At 50.5% G+C, this 19,619-nt stretch overlaps 2 protein-coding genes across 15 annotated transcripts; one reads left to right on the top strand and one right to left on the bottom strand.

Annotated features, from left to right (window-relative positions):
- Nucleotides 1–225: 225 nt before the first annotated feature.
- Nucleotides 226–8,475, top strand: ZNF672 (zinc finger protein 672). 5 transcript variants are annotated; one of them, XR_009265263.1, is made up of 5 exons: nucleotides 226–524; nucleotides 864–983; nucleotides 3,483–3,583; nucleotides 4,300–4,403; nucleotides 5,918–6,048. XR_009265263.1 is itself a non-coding variant. In XM_058741079.1 (5 exons), exon 5 carries the CDS (start codon nucleotides 6,179–6,181, stop codon nucleotides 7,553–7,555), a length of 1,377 nt encoding a protein of 458 aa, XP_058597062.1. In that variant the 5' UTR covers nucleotides 232–524; nucleotides 864–983; nucleotides 3,483–3,549; nucleotides 4,300–4,403; nucleotides 6,055–6,178; the 3' UTR covers nucleotides 7,556–8,475. The 5 variants fall into 5 exon arrangements, 3 of the variants coding, with proteins under 3 accessions (XP_058597062.1, XP_058597047.1, XP_058597057.1); XR_009265261.1 differs by lacking the exon at nucleotides 5,918–6,048 and adding an exon at nucleotides 5,195–5,910 and having other exon boundaries at nucleotides 230–524; XM_058741079.1 differs by lacking the exon at nucleotides 5,918–6,048 and adding an exon at nucleotides 6,055–8,475 and having other exon boundaries at nucleotides 232–524; nucleotides 3,483–3,549.
- A 506-nt stretch (nucleotides 8,476–8,981) lies between these two features.
- ZNF692 (zinc finger protein 692) lies at nucleotides 8,982–17,393 on the bottom strand. Of its 10 annotated transcripts, none has more exons than XM_058740976.1 (12): nucleotides 17,282–17,393; nucleotides 16,439–16,626; nucleotides 16,138–16,169; nucleotides 15,532–15,795; nucleotides 14,961–15,009; nucleotides 14,746–14,871; nucleotides 14,211–14,429; nucleotides 14,046–14,123; nucleotides 13,866–13,944; nucleotides 12,303–12,417; nucleotides 9,590–9,689; nucleotides 8,982–9,468 (listed from the first exon to the last, which is right to left on the bottom strand). In XM_058740976.1, exons 2-12 carry the CDS (start codon nucleotides 16,612–16,614, stop codon nucleotides 9,165–9,167), a joined length of 1,542 nt encoding a protein of 513 aa, XP_058596959.1. In that variant the 5' UTR covers nucleotides 16,615–16,626; nucleotides 17,282–17,393; the 3' UTR covers nucleotides 8,982–9,164. The 10 variants fall into 10 exon arrangements, with proteins under 10 accessions (XP_058596959.1, XP_058596988.1, XP_058596983.1 ...); XM_058741005.1 differs by having other exon boundaries at nucleotides 14,211–14,426; XM_058741000.1 differs by having other exon boundaries at nucleotides 14,746–14,868.
- Between the last annotated feature and the right edge of the window lie 2,226 nt (nucleotides 17,394–19,619).

The following is a 19,619-nucleotide window of genomic DNA, read 5'->3' as shown; positions in this document are numbered from 1 at the left end:
TCTCGTCCGCGTCCCACTAGGCGTGTGCTAGCAGCTGGAAGACTAGTCCGCACCGGAACTCAGCCACCGCAGACTGAGGCGGTGCCCAGGTCTCAGCGCCCTTTCCTCTGATTGGGTGGAACCAAGGGGCGGACGGACAAAAGAGGAGGTAGAGACTGGTTACTCCTAGGAAGAAGGCGGAGCCTTGTCAAGGAGGGAGGTGGTATTTGGCTGGCAGTGGTAGCCCCGCCCCCTCACCGCGATTTGGGACACAGACTTAGAACAGTCAGTGGAGTTCCTACGCCTCCTAGTCATCCCAGCAACCAGTGACGCGGCCCGCCTGAGGTCAACCACTGGCCAACTGGGGAAAGCGGGACTGCAGCGTGACCCCTTTTCCGAGCCGCCTCCCAGCTACCCCTGTTTGGCGGCCGCGCGCTCCGCTAGTCCCTTCCTCCCTTCTCCTTAATCCCGCAGTCTGGGAGGCAGGGGTCGGCGAGCCGGCTGAGTGGGAACCGCCTGGTGTACAAGGAGCCATTCGGCGACCGGTGAGGGGACTGAGGGGCTAGGAGGGCAGGGTTGGCGCGGGGCAGTGATCTCCAACTGTCGCCGGTCTTCGCCCCTCCGCTGTGGGCTGCTAGCGCCTGCAGCTGTTGCGAGCGCCGCCCCGGCAACGAGTGACGCTAAGGCACGCTGGGCGGCCTGCTCCTCCCAGGCCTTGCCCTCAGCCTGTCCTCGCCCGTCTTCCCCCGGTCACCTTCGGGCCCGCAGCCCCACGACGCAGATATCACCAGGCTAAGACGGATTAAAAGGGCAGCTTTAGCTACCAAGCTCTGTCGGCGTTAATCACCCCCGACTCCTCAATACGTCTTTGGTGCCCTGTCTAGCCCTCAAGGTGGACTGGCGCCGTGGGAGAGGAGCTGAGGTCTGAAGAGTTTCGCCAAGCAACTCGTGACGACCACCGTTGACTGAAGCGCCCGGAATTGGCTGCGCTGCGACCTTCTCAGGTGTGGCGTTCCTCTTACCGTGAATAGTTGTGTACATCTTCCCGTTAATTACGAGGCAACAAGTCTTAAAATGAACAACCAATCTTCGTGCTTACTCTGAAAGCTCCCGGGGTTCGGCGTGGGGCTACGGAATGCCTACACTGCTCTAACCCTGTGAAGAAGGGTTCTTTGGGGGATCAGGGAAGGGATTTAAAAAGTCTTGCAGAACGTTTAGGATCCTTAGGGTCGAAGTCAGAGTCAGACCCCATATTCAGGATCCTTCTTTAGAGGAACTTTCCTGAGGAGGGTAAAACCTAAAACTTCAGCAACCGCAGTTGTCAGACTTACACATGTTTTAACCTTCTTTTCATATGAAACGTTATAATAGTTTCCTTTACTGGGTTCTCCCAGGCAGGAGTGTCAGACCCCTAAAGTTCCCTGTCCAAGGTCACACAGCTAATACTTATTATGGTAGAACCAGAATTTGGACACTTGCCTCTGTGGTTCCCCTATGGATCTTGCAGTTCTGTTTCAGTAAACCAAAGCAGAGTATTTGCAGTACCTGCAATAGATAGGGCTACGGAGGATAAGATGACTGGAGAGAGGCTTCCTACTCCTCCAGGAATCTAACATTTGAAAGAGTTGTATGCCAGTTTAATACATCATGTTTAAAAAGCATTGAGTGCCCTATGTGTGCCCAACTTCTTGCTAGGCCCAGGGAAGGTTCAAAACAATATATATAGTCCCTTCTTATATCCCAGTTCTGGGAAGCTCTGCCCCCTCTGGGTTGCAGTTTTGCAACCGTGTGTCAAAGGAACACAGGGAATAGACTATCCTACTATGTATGCTCTCTCCCTGCCAACATCCGCACCTTCTCCACACTTGCCAGTTCACAGGAAAAAAATTGTGAAGGGAGAACTTCCAAAAAAATGTATTTGAATCATAATCAGTCTTGGGCACTTGGGATGGGAAGTGGCTGTCATTCCTATTTCCACCAGCTCCTTAAACATGTCAGACTGGACCTAAATCTTTTTAGACCCTGACTTCTTTTGAAGTACTGGACCTTGTTTCTTCTGTGGAAGAAAAGAAAGTAAAGAATAACCACTCTGGTGCTCTAGATTCCACACTCCATCCTTACCTAGAAAAGGGGCTGAAACCTTCCCAGAATGGATGGGAATCACTGTTTCCTGTTACTTTCACTGATTACTCAGAATAAAACCAAGCAAGGGGATGGGCTGTGGGGTGTGAAGGCACTAAGCAGAGCTTCTCTGAAGAGGGGCTATCAGAGCCAAGCACTGAGTGAAGGGGGTAATGGGCTTTGCAGGTGGAGCTATAAATGGAAAGGCCCCAAAGTAGGTAATTAATTTTAATAATACATTTCATTTGGGGCATCTGGGTGGCTCAGTCGGTTAAGTGTCTGACTTAGGCTCAGGTCATGATCTTGTGTCTCATGAGAACTGTGCTGACAGCTCAGAGCCTGGAGCCTGCTTCAGATTCTGTGTCTCCCTCTTTCTCTGCCCTTTCCCCACTCATGCTCTATCTCTCTCTCTCTCTAAAATAAACATTAAATTTTTTTTAAAATAATACATCTCATTTAACCCAATATATACAAAACATTATCATTTCAACATATATATAATCAACATTAAACATTATTAATGAGATATCTTGCATTCTTTTTTCATACTAAATCTTTGAAATCAGGAGTGTAGTTGACCCTTTACAGCACATCTCAGTTTGGACCAGCCACATTTCAAGTGCTCAGTCACATGTGGCTCAAGACTATTATAGTGGACAGTACAGCGGGAACAATCTTCAGTCCTTCTCCTGTTCCAGTTTTACCCAGCTCTGGCTTCAAGATGGAGAAATTGTGAGATGATCACTTGCCTCTTCGTCCTGCCCCAGAAATGTTGGCCCAGCAGAACAGATAACTAGGGAAGAAAATCTTTTTAGTGACTGAAGGACACAACTCAGAAGAAAAAGGACTAAACTGCTCTCATAGTAGATTGTTAGTAAATGTACTAAATCCTAATTAATTACCATACTCTTGATCTGTAATATGTGATCAATTAGATATGGTATGAAATCCCTGCAATATCTATTAAGACACAAAAATAAAGTGATATAAAACTCAGAAGCTTATTTGTAATCAAGTGTAAATGTTAATTTTTTCATTAGCTTATATTACCTGTTTTTTATTAATTACATATGTAGCATTTATAAATATTTGTAAGTATTAGATGCTTGAAAGTTACTACTTTAAAATACTGAGCATTTAGGACTTTTCAGTAAATCACACATAATTACTTCCTTCCCTCTTTCCAAGCCCTCCTGTACTTTTTTTTTTTTTTTTCCCTCCTGCACTTACTTTTTTTACACTTAAAATGAATTTGGTGGTTTAACAACTTCAAAACCCTCAATTGACAAAGTGGTTAGGACAGTCTAAAAATCTTTTTTTTTTTTTTTTTTTTTTGCACAGTAATATATATATATATATATATATTTTTTTTTTCCTTTCAGATTTCCTCCCAGGGCAAGCTCCAGCATGGGGTGAAGTACAGAAGAGAGACTTGAAGGGTGTACTCTGGTACTGAATTACCAAACCTGCTCCCTAGATCAGGGTCTGTCTTATTTCCACATTTGTAATGGGGCAGGAGTGGGGGGGAGAATTGTATCTTTCTTTATATGTCACTTATGTATGCATGTTTGTGTTTGTGCATTTGTCTTCCCTTCCTTGGGCATGTGCCCTGGGAGGCATGGGGGCGGTTTCCCAGAAACTTGGCCTGAGAGGTGCCATGGTCCCTGCAGACCCCCAAGTGAAGTGGAACACATACCAGGGAATGTGCATTGCTCTCTTTGGCATTTGGGATCAAACACTGAGTCCTGAGGGAAGGTTTTATTCACATGAGGGTAAACGTTCTTTTGAATTGAAGACCAGCTAGAGTAAGCTGCCCAAGTGTCTGGGCTGAAAGTTCCCTATGGAAGAACTGAGAGACTCTCTAAAGATTGCTTTAGAGAGGTCTGCAGAGGGGCTCCTGCCCCTGCTTGCAGTTCGTGCTTAAACTTACTCTCTTTGAATAAGATATCTGGGATTTAAAATACTGCAGACCAAAAAAAGAGAGAAAAAGTGTGTGGGATGAGAGGAATGTCATAGATGAGACAGAAATTTTGAGAGCAAAATGTAAATAGATGCTGAAGGTGAGTGATTCATGATACTTTAGTTTTTTTAAATTTGAAAATGGCCATTAAAAGAATATTCCCCTCTTCTTTCTGTCCCTGCTTCTGTCCCCTCTGCTCAGTTTAAATTCATGTTGTCCCTCTTCCTTCATCTTTGCAGGGTACAGAACATCCTGCTTCAAAGGCATGAGAAGAGAATATCCTGTATTGGCCACTCCTGCCCAATGTGGAGGGGAGCAGAAGCTCCTGAGCCCACCCCTGAAGGTTTGTGGCTTTCAAGACTTTTTTTTTTTTCTTTTTTAAATGTTTGTTTGTTTATTTTTGAGAGAAAGACAGCCTGAGCGGGGAAGGGGCAGAGAGAGGAACACAACATTTGAAGCAGGTTCCAGGCTCTGATTTGTCAGCACAAAGGCTGATGCAGGGCTTGAACCCATGAGCTGTGAGAAGTCGCATGCTTAACCAACTGAGCCACCCAGCCACCCCTCAAGGATTTTTTTCAATGGATCCTATTTATGGGATGTTTTAACCAGAGCTCTAGGTATTTATGATGTTTCCATCTGCCAGTAAGAAAATGATTGCTGACTTGTTTGCTTCCTCTCCCTGACTTGTTGAGTGATAGTCTATAACTCATAGTAACTGCACCTAATCTCCACTGAATTTAGCTGGGACCAATCCTTGGACCTTGAGGGAAGTAGTCAGTGATGAGGCCCACAGGAGGTTCTGTAAAGAAAGCCTGACTCTGCTCCCAGACAGCTACCTGGACCAACTTGTTAGGATTCAGGGATAACATCTGAGATAAAGACAATAGCAGAACAGATTCCATCCCCATAAGGGGCTTTTCTGCTATTCTGGGTTCTCAGATCCCTGGAGCTAGGGCAATGAAGGATGTCTGTAAAATGTTTGCAAACAACTTGGATGAACTGAGAATTAAGAAGGAATGCTTCTTCCTTCTCCCCAGCTTTTCCTGAAAATGTGAAAAGCACTTCTAGGAAAATGCCATCAACTTTCAATATTATTTTTTGTGGACTACACATGTTCCTTTTCACCCCTTCCAGGGTTGCTTTCACCCAGGTCCAGAGTTGCTTTCTCAAGGTTAGGCCAGAGAACTTTGAAGCTGTGTACCAGTGTGGAGTGGTTGTTTATCAAGTATTGTCCAAAGCCAAGGTGCAGTACTCTGGGGTTTCTCAGATACCATCCTTTGCCCAGGCCCCAGCCCTTTCTGATACTTTTTGCCCAGGCTTCTGCTTACGTATGGGTTTAGGCTTCATCTCATTGCCCTCCTTGACCTTCCAGGTCTGGCTGGGTTCACATTGGTGACTTAGGAAACCAGGGTCTCAGAGGAAGGTTATCGATGTGGTCTAGGGGAGTTTTGGAAAACTGGTCTGCAGATTCTAGGTTCCTTTTCTGGTAAGCAGGCTCTGTGGCCCAGGGGCTTTCTCATTGCCCATCCCTTCTTGGTGTTTCCTAGTGTATCTCCAGGCTAAGACCTCTGGCCTAAGGACAGAAAACTGGCTGGGTACTCCTCATCCCCTCCCAAGCAGAGTTTTGGAGGCAAACTCCCTCTCTGAATCCCTCCTGCCCTTCGTGGTGGCATGAAGACCTCCTTCCCCATATTTCTAGGAGTCCTACGGCTTTGACTCTTCTTGGAGAATGGAATGCAGGAGATGGCCTAGCTGAGGAAGTTACAAGAAATGAGGGACTCTATGCTCACCTGGCCATTCCCCAAGGTGTAGCTGTTACAGCTTTAACTGTAGCTTACAGTGACTTTCTCCCTATAGGGCTCGCAGTGAAGGGTGAACTTGGCTGCAGCGCACCCTAGAAAAAGACACAGAGTCTGCTTACAAGAAAAGGAACCTAGAATCTGCAGATCAGTTTTCCAAAACTCCCCTTCTTCCCTTTGCCACTCCCTTTCTAGGCCTTCAGAAAACGGAAAATAACACGCAGTTTGAGGAGGTGCACCCTGGCGTGGGAGTGGCACACATCCCTACCAGCCTGCATTCCGGGAACTGCACCCCCCCACCCCCGGCCTGGCCCTCACCATGTTAGCTGCATCAGAGATGGCGGCAGCAGCAGGAAGGCCTTACATATGCAGTGAGTGTGGCAAGAGCTTCCGCTACAGTTCGGTGCTGCTGCGTCATGAGCGTGCTCATGGCGGTGACAGCCGCTACCGCTGCCTAGACTGTGGTGAGCGCTATGCCCTGGCTGCTGACCTCCGTGCGCACCGACGCGCCCATGCTGGCCAAACGCTCTACATCTGCAGTGAGTGCGGCCAGAGCTTCCGCCACAGCGGCTACCTCGACCTGCACCAGAGTGTACATAGACAGCGCAGCCGCTCCTGCTCTTGCCGTGCCTGCGGCCGCAGCTTCCCACACCTCCCGGCTCTGCTGCTGCACCGGCGCCGCCTGCATCCCCCAGAGCGGCCCCGCCGCTGTCCGCTGTGTGCCCGCACCTTCCGACAGAGCGCGCTACGCTTCCACCTGGTGCGCGCACACCCGTGGGGGCCACGCATCACACCCACCGACCCACTGCACCGCTGCACACAATGCCCACGGGCGTTCCGCAGCTACGCAGGGCTGCGGAGCCACGCGCGCGTCCACGTGGCCCGGAGCCCTGGAGACTCCACACCTCCGCAGCCTCATGCTCCGGGTGCACACCAGTGCAGTGTGTGTGGGAAGAACTTTGGTAAGAGCTCAACACTAACACGACACCTGCAGATTCACTCAGGTGAGAAGCCCTTCAAGTGCCCCGAGTGTGGAAAGGGCTTCTTGGAGAGTGCCACGCTCGTGCGCCATCAGCGCACACACACAGGTGAGAAGCCCTACATGTGCGGGGACTGTGGGCGCCGGTTCAGCGAGAGTTCCACCCTTTTGCGCCACAGGCGCAGCCACCAGGGAGATCGGCCCCACGCATGCACTACATGTGGAAAGGGCTTTGGGCAGCGCTCTGACCTAGTGGTGCACCAGCGCATACACACAGGCGAGAGGCCCTTCTCATGTGCCGAGTGCGGCCGCCGCTTCAGCGACCGTTCTGACCTCACCAAGCACCGGCGCACACACACAGGCGAGAAACCCTACCATTGTGAGTTGTGTGGCAAATGCTTCACGTGCGTATCTAACCTCAACGTGCACCGGCGCAACCATGCTGGTCACAAGCCCCACAAATGCCCTGAGTGCGGCAAGGCCTTCAGCGTGGGGTCCAAACTGGCACTGCACCGCAAGACACACCTGGGCGAGCGGCCAGCAGAATGTGCTGAGTGCGGCAAGTGTTTCAGCCACAGTCGCTCGCTCTCACAGCACCAGCGGGCCCACACACGAGCGCGTGCCGCCACCGCTGCCACCCAAGCAACGGCAGGAGCTGCCCTCATCTTTGCGGGGCAGGCAGAACGGGAGAAGCCGGACTTTTTGTGTCCCAGCTGAGGGAAACTTGCTGAGAAGCTTCTCTGGAACGGGCTCAGCAAGTACCAATATACTGCCGCAGGGATGGTGGGGCAGCTCTGCAAATGGGAGTCTGTATAAAAACAGCATGGCTGTCTGTCACCCCCTGTCACGCCCCTACATCCATTTCCCTTGTCAGCTCTTCCTGTCCATCCTTCCTGCTACCTCTGGGGTATAGGTGCAGGGAACTGGGAAAACCTAGACATGGAAGAAAGCCCAGGTATTGGTGTGTTCCCATTGCTGCTACTGTGCCCTCAAATGTTTTCTTCCTGGTTTCCCACCTGTATTGTCTTCTCTTGTCCCGTCCCCTTTTTCCAGACTGAGTCTCCTCTAGCTCTCCTTCCTGGATACTTTTGTTGTCCTGCCTCTTCAGGTAATGATCACAGGGTGGCCACAGGGACAACCCACCTGCCTTGCGGTCTTCTTGCCTCTTGGTTCCACTTGACAGCTTCTCTGCTGCTTTCTCCCTGGGCTCTGAGAGATGGGAAATTTTTAGGCAGAGATGATGAGATTTCTCATTTCTGTGAAAGGCATCCTGCCATAAGCAATCAGCCTGCTGCCCAGCAGAGAAGGCCCACTCCAGTAAGGGTGGGCAGGAGCCCTCAGCAAAGCATCCACCTGTCCCATGGGCCAGACCTGATGGTGTCCAGATCAAGGTCCCTCTCAGGACACTGTTCTCTAGCTAGGTGGGCCACATTAGCTTTGGGACCTAGACTTAGACCACATGGATAAAGCAGGATATTGCCAAATGAAACATCAGAATGTTATATCCAAATCAATCTTGGAGCCATGGGGAAACAGCTCCACAGAGGCAGTAGTGCAGGGTAGAAAATCTGGAGTTGTCCAGTGATTTTTTTTGCTTATGGCTGTTGAAATAAAGAGTTGTTTGTTTGGGTTCCGGATACCAAGAGCCTCTTTTCTCAAAGCTTGAGGCTGCTGTCTTTGCAGACTCCAGGAGTGATCCAAGGGCCATGCTCTTTTGAAGTTCCAAGATATCTTGTCCCCTCCCAAGTGATCTTGCATGTAGAGCCCCCTTGATTTTGCACTGGAAGGCAAGACTCTTAAGGCCTATACACTTGGTTCTCAGTGAAGAGTACAAATGTGGCTCAGGCTCACATACCTCCATTCCTGCTCCAGCTATCCCTCTGGAATGACCCAGTGCTCTGCATACTGTCACAGCCTGCCCTGCTTGAGCACAAGAATAGGTATGACACTCAACTGAAAAGGTCTGCAAAGTGTCAAACCAAACTGGGAAAGAAAGCTAGGTCCTTGAGGTAGGGGGCTACAGAGAGAGAAACAGGGCCTGCACCTATGGTGCACTCAGGCACATTTTAGCAGAGACTGCTTCCAGAGGAATAAGGATTCCCATTCTTCAGGTGCCAAAACATTCACTCTGCCCACACACAACTGTAAAATACTGAGTTTATTCTGTTGTTTAGGAAGGCTAAAGTAGCCTGTCTTGTTTTTTTTTTTTTTTGCCCCCCACCCTACACTCCCTGTCACCCTAGTTTCTGGGGACTAGGCATCTGGCCCTTCTCTTCCTTGCTCCCCTTCAGTCCCTAGGGTCTGGATTCTCAGAGCCCAGGAATGCTCACTGTTGATGGAGTGCGGTCAGAGCTTCAGGAACCAGAGAGGGCCTGGACTCATCATCAGACCTCAGGGTCACAGAGGCAGAGATATTGGGGCAGGGTTCCAAAGGGCCGGGTGACTCCTGTGGAGCTGGGAGCAGGGCTGGATGGCTTTTGCTGCAGTGAGCTGCAACGCTGTCTGGCTTCTCAAAACGCTTGCCACAAAACTCACAGGGGAAGCGCAGAGTAGCAGCTGTCTCTGCATGCTTGCGCCGGTGCCAGTTCAGGGAGGCCTTCTGGCGGCAGGTGAACCCACAGATCTCACACCTGAGCCAGGGACAGCGGAGGGAAGGACAGTGCTTCAGCCCATCTTGACTTCCCCATGGCAGTTCCCCTGCTCCAACCCACAGCCCTACCTTCCCACCCATACTACCTCCCCCACACTCACTGCAGGGGCTTCTCTCCAGTGTGGATGCGCCGGTGGATGACGAGGTTGCTGCTGGTGCGGAAAGACCGGGCACAGAACTCACAGATGTAGTCCCGGGTGTCTGCAGGTGCACAGGTGACACCCTAGCATTCATCCCCAGGCTGTGGCCCCTCCTCAGCCCAACCCACCTGCCAACCCTCACAGGAGTACTGTCCCCATTCAGCCTGCTTATCCCACTCCTCTCAGCCCCCGAAAGTGCCCTGTGGCTGTCAACAGCCAACCTGTTCCTTTTTCCCTGAACCTGCCAGCACTAACAGCACCTGCCCTTTGCCCTTCTCCAGCTGCTCTCATAGGCCCACTGTGCTTTTTCTCCTGTACCTCCAAGCCTCAGGGCAGGGCATACTGGAGGTATCGTCACTTCTTATGGCATCCTTTAGATATCTGTCTCACCCCCACCTGTCAGACGGCACATGTATGCTTACAGCCTTCTTCCCCAACACTCTACCACACTGCACAAATCTCTGGCTCCAGTCCCTCTCCTCAGCCAGCACTCCATATTTCTGTTCCCTGGTCTCCCTGTCCCTGGTCTCCCACCCTTTTCAGAAACTGCAATTGCAAGCATGCCAGTTCCAGCAAGGACCTTCTACTACTTTGTCCTCATGCAATAAGCCTGTGATTCCATGCTGCCAGTCCAGCAGCCTGCTGACTTTCCACTGTCCCCCTCCACACTCCCGTTCCAAGGCATCTTTGTAGCCTTCCTTCACTCATACTACCCATTCACTGGCCCCTCTCTTCCTCAGCTGGACCTGTTTGGCTAAAATCCAACTTAGGGTAAACACCACATTTGGCCCACTCCTGCACAGGTGTGCTAAGGGAAGTAGAAACAGAATCCACAATCCATGCCCCCCACCCACCCACCAGCCTCTACTTTTCATCTACAACCACAAGTCTAAAGAGTCCACCATATGCCTCTGTATTTCACTCTCTCACTCACAGGAGTCCAGTAGACAATTATTCCATACTACCCCCTCTCTCTGCCAGCCTCATTCAGCAGTGATCTTATTTTTCAAAGTCACCAAGAAGAGAAAAGCCAGGAGAGAATACCCACATCTTCTTCCTTACCTAATCTATCACCAAACTTGTTTGTGACCATTTATGTGAATACTTGCTCTACTGTAGCCACCTTCCAATTGTGCAGAAACACACCTTTTCTCCCTGACTGCAGGCTGCCCACCCCACCTAGGCATCAGTAACCTTTACTCTCAGTGGGATCCCTTTCCCCTCTGCGCCCCCAAGCTCACAGCTCTCCAGCTAAGACCCCATTTCTCTACTTGTCTTCACAGCAAAACTCCAAAGAGTAGTCCATATTCTCTATCTCCACTTCTTTAGCTCCTCTCTGCCTTGAACTTATTCGATTCTGGCTGTCCTCTCCCTTGTCACATGCCACCTTGTTATCTAGTCAAAGTCCTCATCCTCATCTTATTCCGTCTTATAGCACTGGCACAACCCACCCTCTGTCCCTCCTCCCTGGAGCAATCTCTCCACTTGGTTCCTCAAGTACTGCTCTCTTCGCTTGCCTCACTGGTCACTTGGTAGCTGCCCTTTCCACATGTCCCATTCATTACTCTTCCGTACCTACACTCACTCCATGGAGGTATACTCCACCTTCAGCAACAAATGTGCTTGTGAAGCACCCATGTGCTTGTGATTAACACTTTTTCCCCCTCCCCCCACCATCTCCAGACTCCAGATTCATATCTTCTGGGATGCCTAAATTATCATGTCCCAAATAAACTGTCCCTTTCCTAAAGCCTCTCTCATTTTCAGGAAATCACATCACCTCTTCCCAGTTGCTCAAGCTGGAATCCTTCAAGTCAGCTTGATGCCCTCCTGCCCATCCACCTGTGGCCAATCTGTCCTTCTCACAGCAGCCCTTCTAGCTCCACTTTCATGCTCACATCAGCCTCCAGCCACTTCTTATCAACTCAACTGTACCAGCGTGTTAAAGCTGCCATCACTGCACACTGCACATTCCTACAGCCCCATTTCTCCACATGGCAGTCACAAAGTCAGTTTTAAAGTCAGTTGTGCTCCTTTTAAAGTCAGTTGTGTCCTTCTGCTACACAACACCCTGGGATGGTGCCCATCTCATTTAGCCAGAAGCCAAACCATCTTTGATGGTAGTGTTAGAGGTCCCTGCTACCTATCTGACCTCTCTTCCTTCCTTTCTAACTTCCTGGCCCCCTCTCCGTTCCTGGTACATTCCATGCAGATGCCAGTTCAGGGCCTCCCCAGGCCTGCCCATAGACATGGACAAGCATCTATTCCTCCCTTCACATAGGTCTTTGCTCAAAGGAGCTTCCCTTTCTACAAAAGAAACTCCTCTCTCATGCTCTCCATCCCTTCCCTGCTTTCACATCTCTTTGTATCCCTGTTATCACTAGAGTGGATGCCTCTGTTCGCTTTTGTATCCTACACCTAGAACAGTCTCAAGCAGGCAGGTGCTCAACACACAGAGAGTTGAGTGTGAGTGAGAGTCATCCCACAGAGGGGTGTGATGGCACCTGCAGATAGGAGGTGATAGGCCTCACAGGGCAAGTGAAGGGACCGCCAGGGGGAGGGGACAGAACCCGCACGGAGAAGTGAAGGGACTCACAGAGAAATGAAAACACCCAGAGAGAGAGGTGAAGGGACCCACAGGAGAGGGAAGTGAGGAGGCATTTCTACCACTCACCACTGTGCAATTTCACATGCTCCTTCAGGTGTTTCTTAAAGTTGAAGGACTTCCCACAGGCTGGTTCTGGGCAGGAAAAGGACTTTTGGTGGATGTGCTGGTACTTCTTGTGGTGCTAGGGAAGGAAACAGGTGGTCTCAGGGAGACCACCAGAGCTGACCCAGCAGGCAGGCTCCTCTGCCCCCTCCCCATCCCCCAAAAGTTCTGTCACCACCAGCTCACATCATCCTGGCCAGTCCTCACCTGTATATAAGTCCACCATCCCGTCCTGACACCAAACTCTGCCCTCACCCTATTCTGTCCTTGACTTCCATTACCTCACCTTTTTGCCACAACCTTCCTTACAATGACCAGTTCCCTGAACAAAGTGCCATTCTGGTGACACTCCTGGTTCCCTAACTATGGATTTGCTGTCTGCTGGGAATAAGAACACAATTTGGGTAGGTATGATTATCCTCTTCAATATCAATATTAATGTACAATAATATCACCCAGATTGCCTACTTTATTGCTAACCATGGGTATATATTATATGGTGTTTTCCTAAATCTTCTTTAGAAACACACACACACACACACACACACACACACACACACACGTGTATGCTTTCAACCTGGAACACTTTTAGGGGTTGTGTGTTCTTCTTTAACTCCCTGATTATTTGTTGGAAATATTTCTCCTGTCTGACCTAATGTCACATTCTGGCTCACTAAATTCCATGGGCTTTCCCCTTATCTATAATCCCACTTTCCCATAGTTAAACTGCTGCTGGTGGCTGCTTCAGTGTCCTCCATTAACAAGCTCAAGTGCGTTTGACTAGCCCTGGTAAAGTTCTTCTCAGCCCAGGGATTTCCTGCACAAATGCCTTCCACCCTTGCCTCACCATTCCTCTGGTCTGGGGTCTCTGCCTCAGGACTTGGGTCTGGGAGGGCTCTGGATGAGTATGGGGCTGTGGCCCTTCCCTCTTTGTGCCCCAAACCTCTCCTGCAGTTAGGCTGGGGACAGGACCATCTTCCAGTCCTCTAGCACTAGAACTGCCCGCTCAAGCGAACAGGGCCAGGTGGCTGAGTGTGGACTCAGCAACCCCAGCACCGTCACACACTAGCTAAGGAGTTTTGGGAACTGCTTAACCATTTTGTGTGCTTCAGTTTCCTCATTTGCAAAGCAGGAACTGTATCAGCACCTACTCCATAGGGATCTTTTGAAGATCAAAAGACTTGACCCATGTCAAGTGCTTAGAACAGTCACTAGCACTCCAAGAGCCTGAGGAATGCCATCATCAACTCCACGTGACCCTTGGAGGGCCCAAGAAACCAGCAGTAGTGGGCAGCAGCTGTGTACTGGTGGCTTGGTTTTCTGCCTTATCTACCAGCTGTCTGCTTTAGTGATTATTAACTGTAGGTAAGCTCTGCAGGTCCACCCCCATCTTTCTCTTCCCATCTCTGAATCCACCCACATTCCAGGCTTCTTTGCTTCAGCTTCTCCTTCACCTCAGCATCCCCTTCAGCCCTTTTCACCTCTGAAGCCACATAAAACCCAATCTGTGCCCCTCACATTCCTCACATTCAAATACTGTCGGTTGGAGAAGATCCGTCCGCAGCCAGGGAAGTCACAAGGCAGCAGCTCTCTTTTGGCAGCTTTCCTGGGAGGAGGAGGATAGGGAGGAGCATAAGGACTCCCACGGGCTCTCCTCAACTCCCTCTTCTCACTCTCCCCCCTCCAGCCCCGCTCTGCAAGTCCTACCTAATTCTCTTGGGGCCAATCTGTGCCGTGTCCTCCTCCCAGGCCAAGGTCAGAGCAGACTGGGCCTGAATCCCAGGGCTACGGGCAGCAAAGAGGGAGCAGAGGGCCTCGAGGGAGGGCCATGTTCCGGGATGCCCCTGCCCTCTGTCTCAGCCATCAGGTTACCTGGCCAGAGGCTCAGTCTGCTGGGCTGCTTGAGGGGTCCCTCTGAGTTCCGGCTGTACCCCAACTTCGGTAGGAAGAGCTCCAGAACTCAATGATGATGTTGATGAGGATGGTACAGCAAGAGGATTGAGGAGAGCTGCTGGGGCTGGGGGTGTCTCCCCCTCCTTAAGTGTATGGGTGACAGGGGAAGGAAGGAGTCTGGGGGCATCTGGATCACTGCTGAAAAGAGAAGGAAGAGGAAGGCATTATTTCCCTGGGCTTTCAGCTAGCCCTGAGCCCCCGAAATGCTAAGATCCCAAACTCAGAACAGCCCTACTCCTACCCAGGATCTCTGTTCACACCTGCTTTCAGCTTTCATTCTGCCCTACAGCCTAACTTTACCACCTTCCACCCAATTCAAAGCCTCCAATTCTTTCTCCCTTCCCCAATGCCCATCCTGCCTTCTCCACCAAGTCTGCAAAGCTTTGGAAGCCCTGGCCAGCTGCTCCCTCCCTCCTCCTGCTCTGTTCAGCATCCTCCTTCAGCCCCAACTTGCCCATCTGGGGAGGAGCTGTAGGTCCATGGGCTGGCCTCACTGAGCATCTCCTCTTCGTCCTCGTCTTCCTCCTCCCCCTCTTCTCCTGGGGGCGGGAAGGTCTCCAGGAGGGGTCCTACTTCCCTGCTGGACCAAGGAAGGCAAGCCTCAGGCTCTGCTCCTTCACCTGCACTGTCCACCCAAGTCTATCCTGTCCCTCCCACCCCCAACCTCACCTGGGTGACCTGGCCTCCTGAGTCCTCTCATCATGCTCAGATTCCAAACCTGTAGGGTCAAAGGGGAAGGAACTCTGGGCTGGAGGGATGAGGACAGATGTACTTCTAAGGTCTGAAGTGGTGGGAGGACTCTTGGGAAGGAGGAGGGTGCAGAGGCTACTGGAGTGGGAAGGGATATTTTATTTTAGAAATGATACATTCACATGGGTTCAGAAAATAAAAGTATAAAAAAGTACACTATGAAAAGCCTCTTTTCCAATACTGTTCCCAATCACCTATTCTTCCCACAGACAGCCTGGTTTCCTACATGCCCTTCCAGAGATATTTTATACATCCGTTAAGTGCATACATACATTCTTTCTCCTCTTAGTTTTCCACCAAGGGTAACACAACATACGCCCTATGCTGTTTTTTGCTTTTTATACCTGAAAATATATTTAAGGATATATTTCCTTGTAAGCATAGTTTTTCCATTGAGAAAGGATAATTTTTAGACAATGAAGCTCTAAGCAAAAGAGATGGGAACCTCTTCCCTTCCTTTTCTCCACAACTCTTCTTTCCCCCAGCCTACCTGCAGGTGCTTGCCCACTCCTGGCCTCTGGGCACCAGCTTCTTGGGGCAGTACTTGGCCGGAAAACTGGCTTGGGCTCCTCTGGAGATATGGGTCCTGAAGAGGGGCCCCAGGAGAAGGTGTGGCCCGCAGAGCACTCCCACACAAGTCCCCCATCTTGGCCCCCGGGCCCCCGAAGCCCAGGCACCAGGCTGCATTCTCGGCTGTGGGCATGAGACAGGAGCACCAGATACTGCAGACCCTTGGGGGGCAAAGGCTCAGGACCTGGAATGGTGAAGGCAACAGTCAGGGCAAGTGGGGAGGCCTCCTACTCTCACTCTGGGGCCACATTCAGCCCTGTCCCCCAGCCCCCTGGGCAACCCCAGTCTAGTCCATTTTACCATTCTTCAGAGCCCAGAACCTCCCCAAGGTCCTGAGACACTGCTCTCTTTTATACAGGACGTTCCCATCAAACTACCCTGGGCTCCCCAATTCTCCACCTTTTCCCAAACTCACTCAGATCCAATCTCCTCATGGAGAATGCTGCTGGGTCACATCACTCGCTCCCTGTTGCCCCTCTTCCCTCCCTGGCTCCTGACCCCCTAACTCTAGCTATTCCCTACCTACCTGCACAGAGCACACAGCCTGAAGAAGTGTACCTGCCAGGGTGGGGAAGAGAGGCAGTTTAGGTAGGGGTCCAGGCCAACTGCTCTCAGCACTCCCACACTTTTAAGGGACCAGTCCTAAGGGCCCCTCTATTCACTGGGGACCAACAGGAGGGCACAAAGGCCACAAATCACAGAGGCGGTTCTGCTGAAGTGAGAAATCGACGGGTGGTAAGGAGCAATGGGCCACCACCTGACCCTGGGAGGGGACTGGGTGTTGCAGCCTGGGTGCCCTCCCCCAGAGTCCCGCCCAGGCCCCTAACCGGTCCAACAGGAACTTAGCGAGTTGCGAGTGCAGGGAGAAACCCAGCCGCTCCTTGAGGAGGCACCACTGCTCCATGTGGCCACCTAGGCGGATGCGGCACTTGCTGCGGCGCGCGTCCAGCTGCCGTCGCTTCTCCTGCCGCCTGCGGGATGCGTCCACCGGGGAGGAAGCCATAAGCACCAGGACCTACAAGGTGGAGGAGACACGCATATGGGCGTAACTGATCCCGGGCCTCTGGCTCCACCCGCCATTGGGGCCTCAGTTTCCTCATCAATGAATTGGAGCAAGACTAAGTCATTTCAATAGCATCCCCTGCCATTGGGCCCAACCACTCCAGCTTACAGGACATGTAAACTAGCGCTGTGGAGTGGGAGGCAGGGAGACAAAGTCAATGTCGGAACAATGGCCTGACCCCGGGCATAGTGAAGTGTAGAAACGGAAGCTATGGGGAAGGGGCGTGAGACTTTCATGGAGAAATTTCAGCTGGGGCTGGATGAGGGGTTGGTAAACAGTTTCACCTTGAAGAGAACATGGGCCTTTACTGGTTGGTGGGGGAAGGGGAGGTCGTGTGTTTTGGGGGCGCTCTTCATAGCGGGGTGAATGTGGGTGGGGGCGGGGTCTGGAGGGCGCTCCCACCCGGTCTCCGGCCGTCCCACTTAACGCTCACTGTGTGTAGGGCTGGCCAATTCCACAGGCAGCTACCAGGCCACCCAGAGCGCCCGCCGCGGCCCACCCCGACTCGGCCTTACCTGCGCGCCCCCACCCGCCCTCGCCCGGAATGCGCCTGCGCCTCCCCCGCCTTGCGCGCAGGCCCGGAGAGTAGAGATGGACAAGGGCCCACCTCGCGCGCACAGCCGCCGTTTCTCTTTTAAGAGGAACCCGTCCCCCTCCGCGTCGGAGCCTGCAGCCGGGAACAGGGGCCGGGGCTACTGGGAGGGCACAGACAGAGGCCCGCAGCGCGCGCCTGCGCATTGGCCACCTAGCGTAGCGCCTGCCGGGAGGTGTAGTTCCCGCAGGAATTGCTCAAGCACTTCGCTTAGCGCCAGGGGAATTGCGGAGGGGTGGCTTTTGTGGCAAGCGCCCGCGCATGATAGGGAAATGAATGGAACCGAGCCCTCCCCCTGTGTGTCGACCCCAGCCTCTCCAGCCTGCTCATGGACGTTGCCTCCACAATTACTATTTTGTACTTCACCTTCAATTTTTCTCTCTCAGTTGCCATCAACGGGCACTCATGCGGTGCAGAATCAGCCACCTTAAAAAACCAACTAGACTCCTCTCTAGAACCCCAGGGCCCATTCCCTCTGTCTGCATCAAAAGTCCTCTGAAAAGTTGCCTAGATTCGCTGTGGACTCTTGTTGACTTCCCATTCTCTTTTCTAATGACTCCAGTGGCGTTTTCCCTTTCAAGGAACAGCTAGAATGGAATGGTCACTTGGCTGTGGCCTCTCCTCCATCAGAGCAACATCTGACAGTGTAGATCTTTCCCTCCATACCCCACCCCCATCCCAAATCCCACTGGCTTCTGTGACTTCACACTCTCCTGATTTTCTTCCTTCTTCATTGGCTCTTCCTTTCCTTCCTGAATCTCCCCGCTCTGACCCAACAAAACGTAGTGTCCTCCTGGATCAGGCTCTAAAACAAATGTCGCTTACCTCTTCTGGAGTGATCTAGTTGCCCAATGGCTTTGTTTTGTTTCTTCCAATTATTTCTTTAAATTCCAGTTAGTTAACATACAGCGTAATATATTAATTTCAGGTTTAGTGATTCATGTACATACAACACTCAAGCTCCTCACAATATGTACCCTGCTTCATACCCATCACTTATTTAACCAATAGCCCTGCCCGCCTCCTGTCCAGCAACCCTCAGTTTGTTCCCTATAGTTCAGGGTCTGTTTTATGGTTTGCCTCACTCTTTTATTTCCCCAATTTTCATCTGATACATTTCTTAAATTTCATATATGAGTGAAATCATATGGTATTGATCTTTCCATGACTAGCTTATTTTGCTTAGCATAATATACTCTAGCTCCATCCACATCCTTACAAATGGTAACAATTCATTCTTTTTTTATGACAGAGTAATATTTCATTGTGTGTGTGTGTGTGTGTGTGTGTATATATATATATATATATATATATATATACCACTTCTTCTTTATCCATTCATCAGTAGATGGACATTTGGGCTCTTTTCATAATTTGGCTACTGTTGATAATGCTGTTATAAACATCAGGGTGCATGTACCTCCTTTGAATCTGTATTTTTGTACTCTTTAGATAAATGCCTAGTAGTGCAATTGCTGGATCATCAGGTAGTTCTATTTTTAACTTTTTGAAGAATCTCCATACTGCTTTCTAGAGTGGCTGCAGCAGTTTGCATTCCCACCAAAAGTGCAAGAAGGTTTTTCTTTCTCCACATCCCCACCAACATCTGTTGTTTCTTGTGTTGATAATTTTAGCCATTCTGGTGATTGTGTGGTGGTATCTCATTGTAGTTTTGATTTGTATTTCCTTGATAATGACTGATGTTGAGAATCTTTTCATGTGTCTATTAGCTATCTGGATATCTTCTTTGGAAAATTTTCTATTGATGTCTTCTGCACATTTTTTAACAAGGTTATTTGATTTTTGGGTGTCGAGTTTGACAAGTTCTTTGTAGATTCTGGATATTAACCCTTTATCCGTATGTCATTTGCAAATGTCTTGCCCCATTCCATAGGATGCCTTTCAGTTTTGGTGATTGTTTCCATTGTTGTACAAAACTCTATCCATCTATCTATCTATCTATCTATCTATCTATCTATGATCTATTTATTTTTGAGAGAGGGCACAAGTAGGGGAGGGACAGAGGGGTGGGGAGAGAGAGAGAGAGAGAGAGAGAGAGTGAGTATCCGAGGCAAGCTCCACACCATCAGCATGGAGCCCAACATTGGTTCAAACTCACAAACCATAGGATCATGACCTGAGCCAAAACCAGGAGTTGGATGCTTACCCGACTGAGACACCCAGGCACCCCAAACAAAGCTTTTTATCTGATGAAGTTCCAATAGTTCATTTTTGCTTTTGTTTCCCTGCCTCTGGAGATGTGTCTAGTAGGAAATTGTACCAGTCAAGGTCAAAGAGATTGCTGCCTTTGTTCTTCTCTAGGATTTTGATGGTTTCCTGTCTCATATTTAGG

The sequence above is a fragment of the Neofelis nebulosa genome, chromosome 1 (genome assembly GCF_028018385.1).
Source record: "Neofelis nebulosa isolate mNeoNeb1 chromosome 1, mNeoNeb1.pri, whole genome shotgun sequence".
Lineage (NCBI taxonomy): Eukaryota > Metazoa > Chordata > Mammalia > Carnivora > Felidae > Neofelis > Neofelis nebulosa.
Note: the sequence above shows the minus strand (reverse complement) of the source record. Positions and strands in the feature narration are given on the sequence as shown.

What these genes read in the sequence shown, in the direction of transcription:
- ZNF672 (XM_058741079.1), top strand. Translation starts at nt 6,179, where the DNA reads ATGTTAGCTGCATCAGAGATGGCGGCAGCAGCAGGAAGGCCTTACATA.
- ZNF692 (XM_058740976.1), bottom strand. Translation starts at nt 16,614, where the DNA reads ATGGCTTCCTCCCCGGTGGACGCATCCCGCAGGCGGCAGGAGAAGCGA. An exon ending in GCTAAGTTCCTGTTGGACCG is followed by an intron (nt 16,170 to 16,438) that starts GTTAGGGGCCTG and finishes CCACCCTGGCAG; the next exon opens with GTACACTTCTTCAGGCTGTG. An exon ending in ATTGGCCCCAAGAGAATTAG is followed by an intron (nt 13,945 to 14,045) that starts GTAGGACTTGCA and finishes TCCTCCTCCCAG; the next exon opens with GAAAGCTGCCAAAAGAGAGC.